Source organism: Nansenia antarctica, assembly GCF_963989245.1.
Source record: "Nansenia antarctica genome assembly, chromosome: 2".
In the NCBI taxonomy this organism is placed as follows: domain Eukaryota; kingdom Metazoa; phylum Chordata; class Actinopteri; order Argentiniformes; family Microstomatidae; genus Nansenia; species Nansenia antarctica.
The window spans coordinates 54,965,330-54,980,786 of NC_137675.1; the positions used below are offsets into that span (position 1 = coordinate 54,965,330).

Below are 15,457 nucleotides of genomic sequence, written 5' to 3' on the forward strand. Positions count from 1 at the left end.
GAAAATGCCAGCTATGTATTTCCAGGATTGCTGCCAGTACATCAACACCATGTCTTGTCTGAGTGATCTACCAAGTATTGTGCCTTGAGGTCATACTCTGCAAACTGATTTAAATATGTAATGTTAGTCTTTAAATCCAGGTGTAGTCAAAAAAATAATCAAAGCCCCATTTCTCAACATGATACCGTAATAAATATTGGTGAGTCTGCCATGTGACTGAAAAGGGAATTAAGGTTATACTTGGTAATACTGCGTGCCAGCAGCATACATGCGAGTGTCCACATGAACTCAACTCATGAATTACTTATAATTCCCCGTCTTACCAGCAGATGGCAGCTGCCCTCCAGTTCACGATGCTGACCAGCCCTTAGCGAGCTCTCGATACGAGCTAGACTTGATGGTTTCATTACTGCTCCCTTGTGGACTGTGACTCATGGTTTCCTTCTCTGTGAAACAGTAACCTATATTTAAAACTTGGGAGTTGCCAATTGCCAGATGTTTTAAAACACCTAGGGCCGGTTTCACAGACTGCTTAAGCCTAGTCCTGGACTAAATCACACTTTCAATGTAAAATCTCCATTGAAGATGCTTTTTAGTCCAGGATTAGGCTTAAGCCTTGTCTGTGAAACTGGCCCCTAGTTCTGTAAATGTTTTGACCGTTGCTCAGGAGTGGTCACTAGTACAGGGCTTCCCACTCACGCTTCTGGCCAAGTAATTCGACAAAACACCGGTAGCAACAGAGATGAACAGGTGAGTAGGTCCATACTATCGATTTAGCGCTGTCCATTACCAACCTCCTCCTACCGTCGGCCCCTGGTGTTGGTGGTTCTGGCCTGACGTGCACGTGATTAAGAAGTGTGCGTGCGCATATGCGTGATTAATAAATGTGCGTGCCCGTACGCGTGATTAAGCCCATGGCATCAACATCTCACTCCAGCCAGGTACCGAAAGTTGACATCCCTGATTTCGAGTAGGAGGAAAATGACTAGTTGTCACACAGTAGTCTGTTTCTATGTGGAGTAATCTCCACAGTAAACAACATCTATGTATAGGAAATTAGCAATGATACTGTCTGTTTCCCATTACGCAACGTTGTCACAAGTTTACACTGTGCTATGCTGAGTGGAGGTCATAAGGAGACTCATTTGAGAATGTCTGCCTTCACTTGGTACATGGACCTTTCTCTGCTACAACATCCGCTCTCTCCTTCCCTGGCTTGGCTGGCATCTAGGGGATGGGTAACAGGTTGGCCCTGTATGTCCACTGTGTGTCTGGTGTTGGCAGCTTCTTTGGGTGGAGTAAAGATACTCATGATGATTAAGTTGTTATTGACAGGTCATTGCTGAATTAAACATTTCTGGAAAGATCCTTATTTTGTTTATACAAAACTGTTTTATGTGATGTGTAGACCTGGGGGGTATTCCATCAGTGTCGCTAAAGGAAAATCCAGGCTTATTTTTAAAAATCTTTTTAAAAAGATTTATAAAAAATAAGCCTGGATTTTTCTTTAGAGACATAGATGGAATACCCCCCAGAGCTGGTGCAGTAGTGTAGTAGTATTAGTAGTAGTAGTATATTTTGTTCCATTTTTGTGTATGAACATAGAAAACACATCAATAAGGCATTTAGTGAAATGTAAAACAAAAACAAGCAATAGTTTATTTTGCCTCCCCTTTTTACATGTCTTATTCTAAGATGAAACAGAAGCATAAACAAAAACAAAAGTTACAAACGTTTCATACACAATAATGATCATATTCGGTTTTATACTTATTTATCACCATGTTTAAAAAGTTTGCAGATCTTTTTTTTTATATATTTTTTTGTATGCTTGTCCTTACTTGTGTTTTTTTAAACAGACCTCTTCCCCTGAGTTCATACAAATATAAAACATGTGAGTTAAAAAGTGCATTGGTTGGTTTGTAATAATCTGATCGATTTACAATTCCTATAGCTCTCTTCTGTAGTATGAAAATTGGATTAGAGTTGGTTTTATATGTGTTTCCCCATACCTCCACACAGTAGGTAATGTATGGAACTATGACAGAACAATAAAGGATATAGAGTTCTGATTCAAGATATCTTTAGTTTTATATAATATTGCAACGATTTTTTATCATTTATCAATGTGCGATTTCCAACATAATTTATGATCAATTATCACGCCCAGAGATTTAGCTTCATACACTCTTTCTATTTCAACATAATTGTTCATAGTTTTAAATTGATTATTGATTTGCCGAATACCGAATAAACATTGTTTTGCTTAAATGTAATGATAACCATTTCTTTAAGGCTTTCAGTTGTCTTTCCACTGTATTCAGAAGCCGTTCCAAACTTTTCCCGGGAATCACTTTTGCTGCTTTAATTTTGATGGGAAAAATACCTGTTTGGAAGGCTTGATTACAGATGTGTGTCAATTGTTTCACTATACATTCTATAATATTTTTCACTAGTGACAATCAAATTCAAATCAATTTCAGTCCAATCAGTGAACAGATGGAGTAGGAGTTTTTATTAACAATATCTTCACCTTCACCATCCTTATTTCTTGGCTCCACAATTTCATTTGCTAAATTGTATCCAACATTTACAAAAGAATCATTAAATTCTCTAATAGGAGTTCATTATTTATTTCTTATTTATAATTGGATTGTTTTGGATTGTTTGCTTTTCCAATACCCTTTTTAATTATGCTGTTAAGCACTCTCCATATTCTCTAAGTGTTATTCCTATTCTGTTCGAAAGGGTTGTGATAATTTCCCTTCCTATTAGATCTCATAATACATATTCATTTATTTTAGATATATCTGCTTCATATTGTTCTATGTTTTAGGAATCTCCAAGATAATACATGTTTCTTTTGTACATGTGTTCTCTATCCCCATGGTAATCCATGTCTTATTTGTGCTTCCTGGTGAGTTTTCTCAACATGAAGCGCGTGTTGCTTTGCCTGAAGCTGAGCTAAACCCTCAGCCTGTGTGTCAGTCATCAGCACCATGCCATTCATGCTGGGGTGTCTATAGTAGTGCAGTGGGTGGGGCTCGCACAAACAAACAGTACACACATTTTCAGAGCCGGGATGATTGAATGGACCAAAAGTATGTGTGGCATCTTTGGCACTTTCACCTTTGTGAATAGCCCAGTTGGATTCGTTTTTTTTCTCGTTTTTTTTCTGTTTGCTGCGACCGCACCCTTCTCATGACAGGTGTTCTCTCCTCTCAGGTTTGGTGGCCCTATACCAAGCAGTAGGCAGGAAAACCGCTCAACACAAAACTACACGTTTTAACATTTCTATGCTGGATTCTATCCTAACAGGACTGAATTATGGCCTCTTTATCTGTAGACACAGTGAGGCGTTAATGATTTTAAGTGTTGGCTTAGCCTCTCCCAGGTGAATGGCAATCAGGCTTGCACAATGTGGAATTCAACCAAGCGAGGTGTGTTCAGCCCTGTAGCATTGTGTAGTGTAGTGTGGGGCTGCCCTCCCTATATAGCTATAGTGAATGGACCCAGTCGTTTACATCGCTGTGGTATGTCGTCGCCCCCATTCGCCCACACCTTTTGATCACATTAGGAAAGCCTTTACCTGAAGAGATTGTGTTGTGGTCATCGGCATCACCTTCCACCTGCTTCCACAGCTATGTAGGAAGGTTCTGGTCCTCTGGGGTTAGTGAGTGTTCTGGGTTATTTTGAATTATCTTTATTATTATTGGCAACCGTAATGGGGCGATAGTACTGTGATCTAGACAGGGTTCCCACGGGTCCTTGAAATCGTTTTCGAAAATCGACATGGGTCATTGAAAGTGCTTGAATACCCCTCTCTCTCTCTCATTTTTTTTTATATAGGTAACATGTAGAAGGGAATAAAACAACCATACTAGTTACTAAGGTTAATTAGTTAGCTAGATTTTAAACCGACATAACGCCGTTAGATGAAAACCGTTCATGGTCATTCCTATTATACATTCTCATCTAGATCTGTCTCAAACTATGCTGTGGTGGGCCTCTGAATTTGAAGGAATTGAGTCTTGAAAGTCCTTGAAAGGTGATTGAATTTGATGTTTCAGAAGGTGTGGGAATCCTGTCTCGAACAGATTGTGATAGTGGCTTATTATGAACCAGGAAGAGATTCCTATCTCCAGACATATTAGCTGTAGTCTAGTGATTCGTCTATTGATCTAGTCTTGTAACTAGTTTGTCAATAGATGACAATATCATAACAGTACCCTACTCAGTCTTCAATCTTCTCTTATTCCTTAAGTGTCACGGCGCTGTGTGTAGTTCTACTGCTGTGCTGTAGTGTCCTAGTTGTCTTTGATGTTCATACTCTGTGTGATCTTTGGTTCCTGTCCCCCTCCCTCTGTCCTTGCAGGTATGTGGGTGTTGGTCAGAGGCGTATCTGCTCTGGATGCGTGCCAGACACACCTACGTGAAGCATGAGGCTTAAAGTTTACAGCATGTTAAACAACCTCTCTCCACACAGTTAAAAAAACAATACAGTACATTGTGAGATCGCAAAGTTGAAATAACTCCAGACACCACCCATCACCAACTTCACTGCCAATCGCACATACTTTTGTGTTGTTGCACGCACGGGCACAGACACACTCACACACACACACACACACTCACTCACACATACACGTACACACTCACTCACACATACACGTACACACTCACATACACACTCACATACACACACACACACACACATGCACACGCATGATATCTCTACCATCAGTAGAGGCCCTCACCCTTCCTTCAGCAGTACGTCTACATACCACTCAGACCTTGACTTGTGTCTTACCCCTCAGAGGTACAGTAATTGAACAGGGTGTGTTTGATAATAATCACTAGTACACTGTTGGTACTTTCCCACTGTCACTTGGGACTTTTTGGGGACTTTGGCAGGGTTTGCGATGTTTGGCTCGGTCAGTCTATAGGACAACTGCTATGTGCAATGCTGCAATGTTACATTAGCATAATGTGCGTTCATTGTGACGTTGGTAATGTCTTTTTGATGATCATCTCAGGTTGTTTTTAGGTAATAGACTTGTTTGATAATTTCAGTGTTCTCTGTTGAGGGCTAGCCTAGTGTGGATACTTGACGATATTGGCTACAGTGTCAAAGCTAGCAATTCTTTAAATCAGGTCATAACACAGTTATTATGATTTCCTTACATGTATTTTGTACTCCCTCAATTAGAAATATTGCCCTTCTATACACCCTTGTAACAGTAAAGCTCTGTATACTGTTGTCACTCTCAGTTTTCGTGCGGCACTTGATGGCACTAATGGAATTTGTTTCACCCAAGCTGAAATTGCCATAATTGCCATAGGTCAATTTCTCTTGAATGCAGTGTCAACTTAGGTCAGAATGGATGTAAGGATAGGTCTACATTCTCCATTCACATCAACTTATAGTATTTTCAGGAATTTCTTTTGCCTATCCTATTCCCAGCTCCTACATATTATTGCATGCAATTAAGTTGCTTTCTTGAAGGTTGAAAGTTGACACTTTATATTTAATTGCCTTCATACTGTACCCGTATAGCAATGTTGTGACTGTGACAACTTGATGGTTATATAACCTCATTCTTGTGGTTAGTTGGTGTCGATTGAGCTGAGTAAATGTGAACGATGGAATGTGGAAGACCCAGTCACATGTTAGCTACAGTACAATGATCCACCACCATCTCTCTAATAATAATGAACCCCAGAGATTATTTTAAAATGTTTCCCTTTCAGTTCAGGTCTTCCTACTTTGAGACATAGAGGAAAGCCCTGTGCCTCTCTCCATTGAAATGTGATTTGCAAGAGGAGAGCACCACCAGAATATACACTATTTCTAACAAACAACGTTTTTCGTTAGCGAAAGTATGTATATAGAGTCACAGCCTGTTTGCATTACTCCCTTCTGGACAGCGGTACAGGGCCACCAGGACAAAAACATCACGCCACTTGAACAGTTTCTTCCCCAAAGCCATAGCCCTTCTCAATAACTGCTGATCATTGCACCTTGCACTTTACATGTTCTTGCACTTTGTTGTACAGTATATTTATTCATAATATTCACTCATATTGGCACAGTATATTTTGCCTTGAGTATTGTTGTGTTGTCGTCTTGTTGTTGTATGTACTGTAGCTTGTTTACCGTAGTATGGTAGAATACCAAATCATGTTCCTAGTGCACTGCACATGGCGAATAAAGTTGAATTGAATTGAAGGAATGAAGGGACCCTGGGAGAGAAAGTGACAAAGAGAGAGGGATGGCAGAGCACCGAGCAGAGAAGTGGAACAGGTCTACCCGGTCTGCTCCTCTGGTGCCTTGGTGACGACACACCTGTTCACGGGGGGGGGGCGGAGCCGAGACAGGTGCCCCACTTTAACTGGGAGCGAACACTGGACCAGAGAGACAGAGACGAGAGGGAAGCAGTGAGAAGAGGAGTGAGAGATATATCATACTTGGACTGACATTGCAACACCCAGCTTCCCAGGATGTTCAAGAAGAAGCATGAGTACAGCCCTGTGAAGATCAGCAAGTGAGTCTGCACAGCCCTATCCTGTGTGTGTGTGTGTGTGTGTGTGTGTGTGTGTGTGTGTGTTTTGCTGTCTCTTGTTCCCCTTTTCTTCTATCGTCTCATGCTGCCCCCCCCCTGGAATCTGGGTCACTGCACACTAGACATTAGTGACTTTATACCCAGTTTGGATTCACAGTTGACATTTCAAGAACCTGTGGGCTAAGCAGACATTCATGGGTGAAGTAGCCAATGGCTCATGTATGAGCAATCAGTAGAATATAGCATTTTTTAATTTATTATTTTACATTTAGCAGATGCTTTTATCCAAAGCGACTTACAGCAATCAAAAATGAGTATGATGACACTCTAGTGTAAGTTATTTCAAGCACATTTCTATTACTTCTCATGAACTGTTGGTGAAAAATGTTGGTACATGTCATGTCAGTGGACGAACCTCCCATAAAACTAAACGTATCACAACGTAACCCTATCTTATCTTCTGTGGTCGCATAATGAGACACTTGAACACACCCTTTGTCTCTATTGATAACCGCACACAAACACCCACACTGTTACATTCCATGACTTACTAGGAGGATGGGGTAGCTTGTTGGAGTGGCTTGTTGGATTATGTTGTGTACATTCAGACTGCGTGTTTATGTACCCACGCTACAATCTCTTAGGTATACCTTTGGCAAATGGTGGTGACGTTTAAGTGCATTGATCCAGCACATTGCTCAAGGAAGGTATCCAATTGATTAGACACTTATATCGGCTCTGACTAACTGAGTTGACAGGCCAACAATACACTCTGGTGGATAATAATTATACTAAGCTGACCAGGGGACAGAAGCAGCACAAAGCACATAGAAGAACCTCCCTGAGGTGTGTTTATAGGATTTGTAGGAACTGAGTGACAGTGAGACAATGATACAACAGACTGGGACTGTGCTGTGGTACCGTAGGGTAGAATGGTTGAAGACTGTGGAATGATGTTTGTGTGGATGAACAAGTGGATTTACAGTTTTCGTTTTAGATGCCTAAAGCATATTATTCCAGAGGCCTACTTACTAAGTGCTTTGAGTTGCATTTATGTACGAAAGGCGCTATATAAATAAAGTTTTACTTACTTACTTACTTACTTACTTCAAAAGCTGTGCAGTGCTGAAACAGTCGATACTGTTGTTGCGTGACTCCCGTTGAGTCCCATTAAAGTGTGAATTGATTGATCAGTAAAAGGAGGCTGATCGATCAGTTGCTCACTGAGTACTGTGTGTTACCACATGTCACCTACGGTATCACTCCTACAGTATGTATAACAATTGTTTATCGCCATGCAATCAACTTGTCAGTCAATTTGGTATTTTTTACTCTAGGCACAGGGTCAGCGATAGTCAGCTCCACTGGAGCAATTAGGGGTTAAGTGCCTTGCTCAAGGGCACATGCAGCTCCGTCCTGAGGTCAGGGATCGAACCAGCAACCTTCTGATTGCTAGCCGGGCATCTCTAGCCGCTAGGCTACCGCCGCCCCAGTAGGGTGTGTCTTGGCACCGTAGGGTTGAGGTTGTTAGGAATAGCAGGGCCTGGAGGCATGATCTCCTGCAGCTCTGCTTTATGTACCGTAGTCAGTAGGACTTCTCTGCCAGTGACGCTCCCAGCCCTGATATGTGTGATTCACCTCTGGTTAAGTTACGACTTGTGTAGTTATGGCTGAAAAACAGGTTATGGAGGTATCGAGTCACCAAACCAAAAATGTGTTGTGCATTTTTGTAAAAGGTAAAGTAGACATAATAATAATAATAATAATAATAATAATAATAATAATAATAATAATAATAATAATACATTAGACTTATATAGCGCTTTTCTAGACACTCAAAGACACTTTACAAACTGAAAAGATCGAGTAGTAATAACAGAAAGAAACAAAAGAGTAAATAAAAGAAAGTATAGGGGCCTAATTAAGGTAGTGCTGGGGACACATGGGAAGGGGAGGGGGAGAGGGTTAACTGGTGAAGGCATGTCCCCAAAGACATGTATTTGTCATTTACATGTAGTGTGCATTTCTGCCATTTCAGCTACAGTATGTGGACTTTGCTATCTCCACAGTATACTAAGCCACATAGATAAGCAGGTGTCTAAATGACTCTCCTGATGCTCTCCTGTTGCAATGTGGCGTGTATCAGCAGTGAGCCTGTGGTATCAGTATGAGTGGTAGGGTCAGGCTGGAAATGCATTATTAGCCATGGACTTTGACTAGAGGGAGGTGTAATTCTGTATCATTCCTGGTGCCACACGCCACATTCCTGTGGGCACTCCCCAATGATCTGTCACTGGTTGTTGGGTGTGCCCAAATAAATAGCTGACCTTCATAACAGCGCGTAGGAATGACAGGACAATAGGTGAGAGAAACTAAAGAAGCTATCGGAAGTATCGATGAGTGACAGCCATTTGTCGATTGAAGGGGAGGGGACTATTGTCTCGAACCTGGAATCTAGTTCCTGTATATCCAGGTTGCTCCTGAGGACTCATGGAACTTATGTAAGCTACATACACTGTAAACAAAGACAAATCAGTTCCAAATCCCTGTATTGCATTTCTATTTCAGTGTCCATCAAAGTGATGCGTGTGTGTGTGTGTGTGTGTACGTGCGTGCAAGCATGTGTGTGTGCATGCGTGAGAGAGATATGGGTTCCAGTGTTTGGTGTTTACCCTGATCTCTCTCTGTCCAGGACCCAGGCCAGTGACCTGGCCTTGCTGATCGCGCGCATGCAGAGCAGTGCAGACCAGGTGGAAAAGAACGTCCTCCATGCAGAAGATCTGCTGGCTGAGGTAAGAAGTGGCCCTACACACACACACACACACACACACACACACACACACACACACACACACACACACACAATCGCACATACTTTTGTGTTGTTGCAAACACACACACACACACACACACACATAATCGCACATACTTTTGTGTTGTTGCAAACACACACACACACACACACACACACACACACGCGCGCACACACAGACAGAGACTTAACATAATTAAATGTAATTACACAGTCACACACACCCTGTCTTATTCAGTGGTCATTTGGAAAAATGAAAAATGTGAAATGGATCACATTGGATTCCACGGGATCAAGCCAAGCATTTTCCCTAGATCATTGTAATTAATACTATTTCTGTTACATGTACTATGAAGTGGGAGCCCCTTACATTATATTCACTAGTCCACTCAATCAATCAATCAATCAATAAATCATACGTTACATTTATTAGTCCACTGACCGTCTCCGTCTTGGTTCCAGGACACAGAGAATGAGAAGCAGAACAAGCCTCTCCTCCACCAGCAGACGTCAGCTGACAACCTGGCCGAGGCCGAGGGGCTGCTGAAGGACCTCTTCCTGGATGTGGACCGCTCCAAGAAGCTGGCGCACCCACAGTCTGGAGAGATAGAGAGCGAGTGAGTTCAAGACACACACACACACACACACACACACACACTAACACACACACACACACACACACACACACACACACACACACACACACAGAGACACAGACACACACACACACACACACACACACACACACACACACACACACACAGGCACAGACACACACACACACACACGCACACACACACACACACACACACACACACACACACACACACACAGACAGACACACACACACAGACACATACAGACACATACAGTACAGACACACACACACACACACACACACACACACACACACACACACAGAAACAGAGAATTAAGAAAACACAATCCAAAAACCTTCAGAAAGTGAGTGTCATCTCTCCCCCTCTCTTTGGTCCTCAGTGTGAGCAACCTCCATAACCGCTGGTCTAAGGACTGTGCCCTCTACCGGGAGCTGTATGAGCAGATGCAGGACGTAGAGATGAAACCAAGGATTGACTGGTCCAACGTGCTGGATGAGAAAAAGGTGAGGAGGTTGAGGAATCATATTTATCTACCTAGAATAAATCTTTAGAAAATAACACGTCATTAACGTCCTCGAGGGGCAATTTCAGATCGCAAAATTGGGGTTCAGATGAACACTTTTTCGTGTGAGCTCTATGGGATTTACCGTTGTGTTGTGTTGTGTTGTGGGTGACAGAAGCAGATGAGTGCACAGGTGTACGGGCCGAACATATCGGATGTGGAGAAGCAGATCGCCTCCCATAACATCCTGCACCAGGAGATAGAGTCCTACAAGTCCCAGCTGGACCTCGACACAACCAGCTCTCCGGTAGGTAATGGGCTACTGAATTGACTTTTATCTCAAGACGAGTGACATACTATGCTGATGAGGAGATGGATAGCGGTTACTAAGCGTTAAGGCAGAGGTTGGACATTGTTTCCTTTTTTAAAATGTATTTTTAATTGTATTTTATCTTTACCTTTTCTTTTTACTGTTTTCCCCTGCTTTTATATTCATTCTATGCTTGTATATGTTTCTATATATGTTTTTATATTCACTTTATGTTCTTATTCCTGTTGTAAAGCACTTTGAGCTGCATTTCTTGTATGAAAGGTTCTATATAAATAAAGCTTTACTTACTTACTTACTTACTTACTATGAAAGCAATGACTGCTAGACAGTTCAGTTAACCTGATTACTCAAGCACTTTAGTTTTTTCTATGTTCACAGGAGACGTCTGCTGCCATTAAAAGACAGTACGCAGTTCTCTTGGTGAGTATATTTTCTTCTGTATATGTGACAGCAGCAGGTGAAAGGGGGAACAAGTCGGCAACCAATCAAAATGTTCAGACTTTTAGTCAGAAAAATGTAAATACATGTCAACGTTGTTGAAAATCAATGACACACTCGCTAGTCAAGACAAAATGTTGCAATGCAATCGATTCGGGAAGTAATCACTACTACTCTAAACAAACTGAGAGTGTGTCATTGATTTTCAACAACGTTGGACATTTATTTACATTTTTTCGGACTAAAAGTCAGAACATTTTGATTGGTTGCCGACTTGTTCCCGCTTTCACCAGCTGCTGTCACATATACTGTATGTTTAAAGGGACAATATACAGAATGTACAGGAAACCCCAGTTTTGTGGTTATTGAACCTGTGTGCCTGCGTTGTTCTAGTCCATCTCTGGCTGAGATAGCTCAGATGAGACTAACGGCCAAGCTCCACCTGCTGCATCGCGTCAACTCGCCATCGACGTTGCGTCAACTTCCCGTTGTCGAAGCTCCACCTGCTGCGTCGCGTCAACGTTGCGTCAACGTCAACGTTCTACTCTAGCTCCACTGGCATTTTTTGTATACGGGAGTAATTTCACCCTTGACTGCAATTATGTCCACAACAATAACAACATCATACAGAACATTTTCCAATCAGGGTAATATTTTATCTACATATTCCCAAATAGATAGTTGCTACTAGTTCAGTAGATGTTCAACTAACTGTCAACAACATTTCAACTAACTAACCACTAATCCTAAACCTTGCCCTAACCTTAAATCTAACCCTATCCTTAACCATAAATCTAGTTACATATCAACAGCAACAACTAGTCGCATATAAAAAATAATATTTTTCGACCTCAAGGATCAGCCGTTCGTCGTCCATTCCTGCAACAAGCTTTCAAGCACCTGTGGTGATTGACAGCTGACTCCCGTGAATAGCAATTCGCAATAGCTGAGTAGTTGTCGTATTATATCTTACCTGATAATCCAAGTGTGGACCCGATCTCACCCCATGCTCGGTCCTTCACCTGGGCATCATGGTACAATCTATCATTTGTCGCATATAAAAAACATTTTTTTTCGACCTCAAGGATGAGCCGTTCGTCGTCCATTACTGCAACAAGAGTTCACCACAGGTGCGGTGATTGACGCCCCACGTGGGCGCCCGTGGGGCGTCTCATTGTGACGTCTGCGTCCATCCACCGTCAAAAATCAAACTTTTTTGAAAGTCTACTTTGGACGCAGCCATCGGACGCAACGCTGACGTGACGCGACGCAGCAGGTGGAGCACCTTTCATTGATTACAATGCATTTGATCCCAATTTCGGACGCAACGCACATTAGACGCAACGCTCGATGGCCATGGTGGAGCTTGGCCGTAAGACAGCTCAGGTGTAACTGTTCTCGGCCTCTCCCTCTCTCTGTTGTGCAGGAGAGCTCTGAGTGGCGCCGTGAGTACCTGTCCTCTCTGTACGAGTACATTCAGAGCTGCAACAAGGAGCTGGCCTTCCTGAGCAGGCACCAGGAGAGGATCCTCCAGAAGGACTGGAGCGACCGCATGGAGGACCCCCCGGGAGTGCGCATAGCGTACGAGGTGAGAGGAGGGGGCTCTGAGGGGAAGGGTCGTCGGGGGTGTGTGTCTAGCCAGGACGAGGTATGGATTACTGCTTTTAAAATAAAAATTGCAGTATTTTCATTGACGTTCCTATTTCCCTACCAACAGAAATTCAAAAACAATGGGTTGCTCACACACGAGAGTGACACCAACCAGCTGCAGGAGGAGGGCGACCGTTTCCTTGAAATGAAGCATCCTGCAAGCTCAACCATACGGGTACGTTTAACTAGCAACCAAATTCACTCTAATCTCTCACTGGACTCACACACATCATTCTCAAGCATGATAACTTAGATATAGGGTGTTTGCAGATTTCACTTCCCTCAATATAAGATATATTAGAAAGGTAGGGGGCGGCAGGTAGCCTAGAGGTTAGAGAGGCCGGCTAGCAATCGGAAGGTCACTGGTTCGATCCCCGCCTAAGGAGGGAGCTGGATGTGTGCTGGTGACTGGAGGGTTCCACTGCCGTTGTTCCCTTGAGCAAGGCACTTAACCCCTAATTGCCCCAGGGGCGCTGACTATGGCTGACCCTGTGCCTAGAGAAAAAATAAATGTTGTTGTACTTATTGTGCAATGACAAAGGTTGAATCTAATTTAAATAATAATAACTGGTTTTCTTCAGACACACAGAGACGAAGTGCAACATGAGTGGCAGCGCTTCCTCAACCTGTGCCTCTGCCAGGAGACACACCTCAGCAACGTAGAGGCCTACAAGAAGGTAAAATATCTCTTTACTGTGTGAAATGTTGTCTTTACTGTGTGAAATGTTGTCATTGCTGTGTGAAATGTTGTCATTACTGTGTGAAATGTTGTCTGTTATGGCTAGCTGGCACGACTCAGTCTGACTTCCTGTTCCTCTGTCTTCTACAGTACCAGCTTGATGCAGATACCTTGTCTGAGTCCATGAACAGACTCAAATCCAATCTGGATCCTAAGACAATGGCCAACAGGAGCAACCCAGACATCCTGCTGCAGATCGAGGTGTGGCAGTGTTTACTCTATCCACTGGCCAATGAAAACAGGAAGCCATGATGAACACAGTACATCTCAGATGTATTGTACCTCAGCGCTGGCCTTGTTCCATGTTAAAAGCTTCGGACAATAATCGTCAAATCTAACGATAAATAATATGTACCATCGGGATCCGATATTTTATGCTCTACATACATCACATGTGTCATATGGACTGTATAATCATACAGTAGTAGTGTATAATTTCCCCAAAATTGCCCATCAGTTTACTCCATAAATGTTACTCCATGTAATGTACGATGTGATGATTTTGGTCAACACTGGCTGCTGACTGTGTCATGTGTTGAGGCTGACTGTGTTGTGTGTTCAGGCTGACTGTGTGGTGTGTTCAGGCTGACTGTGTGGTGTGTTCAGGCTGACTGTGTCATGTGTTCAAGCTGACTGTGTGGTGTGTTCAAGCTGACTGTGTCATGTGTTCTGACTGACTGTGTCATGTGTTCAAGCTGACTGTGTGGTGTGTTCAGGCTGACTGTGTCATGTGTTCTGACTGACTGTGTCATGTGTGCAGGCTGACTGTGTCATGTGTTCAGGCTGACTGTGTCATGTGTTCAAGCTGACTGTGTCGTGTGTTCAGGCTGACTGTGTGGTGTGTGCAGGCTGACTGTGTCATGTGTTCAGGCTGACTGTGTGGTGTGTTCAGGCTGACTGTGTGGTGTGTTCAGACTGACTGTGTCATGTGTTCAGGCTGACTGTGTCATGTGTTCAGGCTGACTGTGTCATGTGTTCAGGCTGACTGTGTGGAGTGTTCAAGCTGACTGTGTCATGTGTTCAGGCTGACTGTGTCATGTGTTCAGACTGACTGTGTCATGTGTTCAGACTGACTGTGTCATGTGTTCAGGCTGACTGTGTCATGTGTTCAGGTGACTGTGTGGTGTGTTCAGGCTGACTGTGTCATGTGTTCAGGCTGACTGTGTCATGTGTTCAGGTGACTGTGTGGTGTGTTCAGGCTGACTGTGTCATGTGTTCAGGCTGACTGTGTCATGTGTTCAGGCTGACTGTGTCATGTGTTCAAGCTGACTGTGTCATGTGTTCAGGCTGACTGTGTCGTGTGTTCAGGCTGACTGTGTCATGTGTTCAGGCTGACTGTGTCGTGTGTTCAGGCTGACTGTGTCATGTGTTCAAGCTGACTGTGTCATGTGTTCAGGCTGACTGTGTCGTGTGTTCAGGCTGACTGTGTCATGTGTTCAGGCTGACTGTGTCGTGTGTTCAGGCTGACTGTGTCATGTGTTCTGACTGACTGTGTCATGTGTTCAGGCTGACTGTGTCATGTGTTCAGGCTGACTGTGTGGTGTGTTCAGGCTGACTGTGTCATGTGTTCAGGCTGACTGTGTGGTGTGTTCAGGTGACTGTGTCATGTGTTGAGGCTGACTGTGTCATGTGTTCAGGCTGACTGTGTCATGTGTTCAGGCTGACTGTGTCATGTGTTCAGGCTGACTGTGTCATGTGTTCAGGCTGACTGTGTCATGTGTTCAAGCTGACTGTGTCATGTGTTCAGGCTGACTGTGTCATGTGTTCAGGCTGACTGTGTCATGTGTTCAGGCTGACTGTGT

At 43.2% G+C, this 15,457-nt stretch overlaps 1 protein-coding gene across 1 annotated transcript in view; it reads left to right on the forward strand.

The window, feature by feature from the left end:
* Window positions 1–6,501: 6,501 nt before the first annotated feature.
* The window catches only part of evplb (envoplakin b), a gene marked incomplete at both ends in the record, with an annotated part of 19,172 nt that continues 10,216 nt past the window's right edge, over window positions 6,502–15,457 (forward strand). Inside the window, 9 exons of the mRNA XM_080523131.1 lie at window positions 6,502–6,545; window positions 9,256–9,355; window positions 9,838–9,992; window positions 10,375–10,498; window positions 10,673–10,804; window positions 12,693–12,854; window positions 12,984–13,091; window positions 13,498–13,593; window positions 13,746–13,856. Of these exons, the coding sequence (XP_080379257.1) occupies window positions 6,502–6,545; window positions 9,256–9,355; window positions 9,838–9,992; window positions 10,375–10,498; window positions 10,673–10,804; window positions 12,693–12,854; window positions 12,984–13,091; window positions 13,498–13,593; window positions 13,746–13,856 (1,032 nt within the window). The remainder of the gene's footprint in view (window positions 6,546–9,255; window positions 9,356–9,837; window positions 9,993–10,374; window positions 10,499–10,672; window positions 10,805–12,692; window positions 12,855–12,983; window positions 13,092–13,497; window positions 13,594–13,745; window positions 13,857–15,457) is intronic.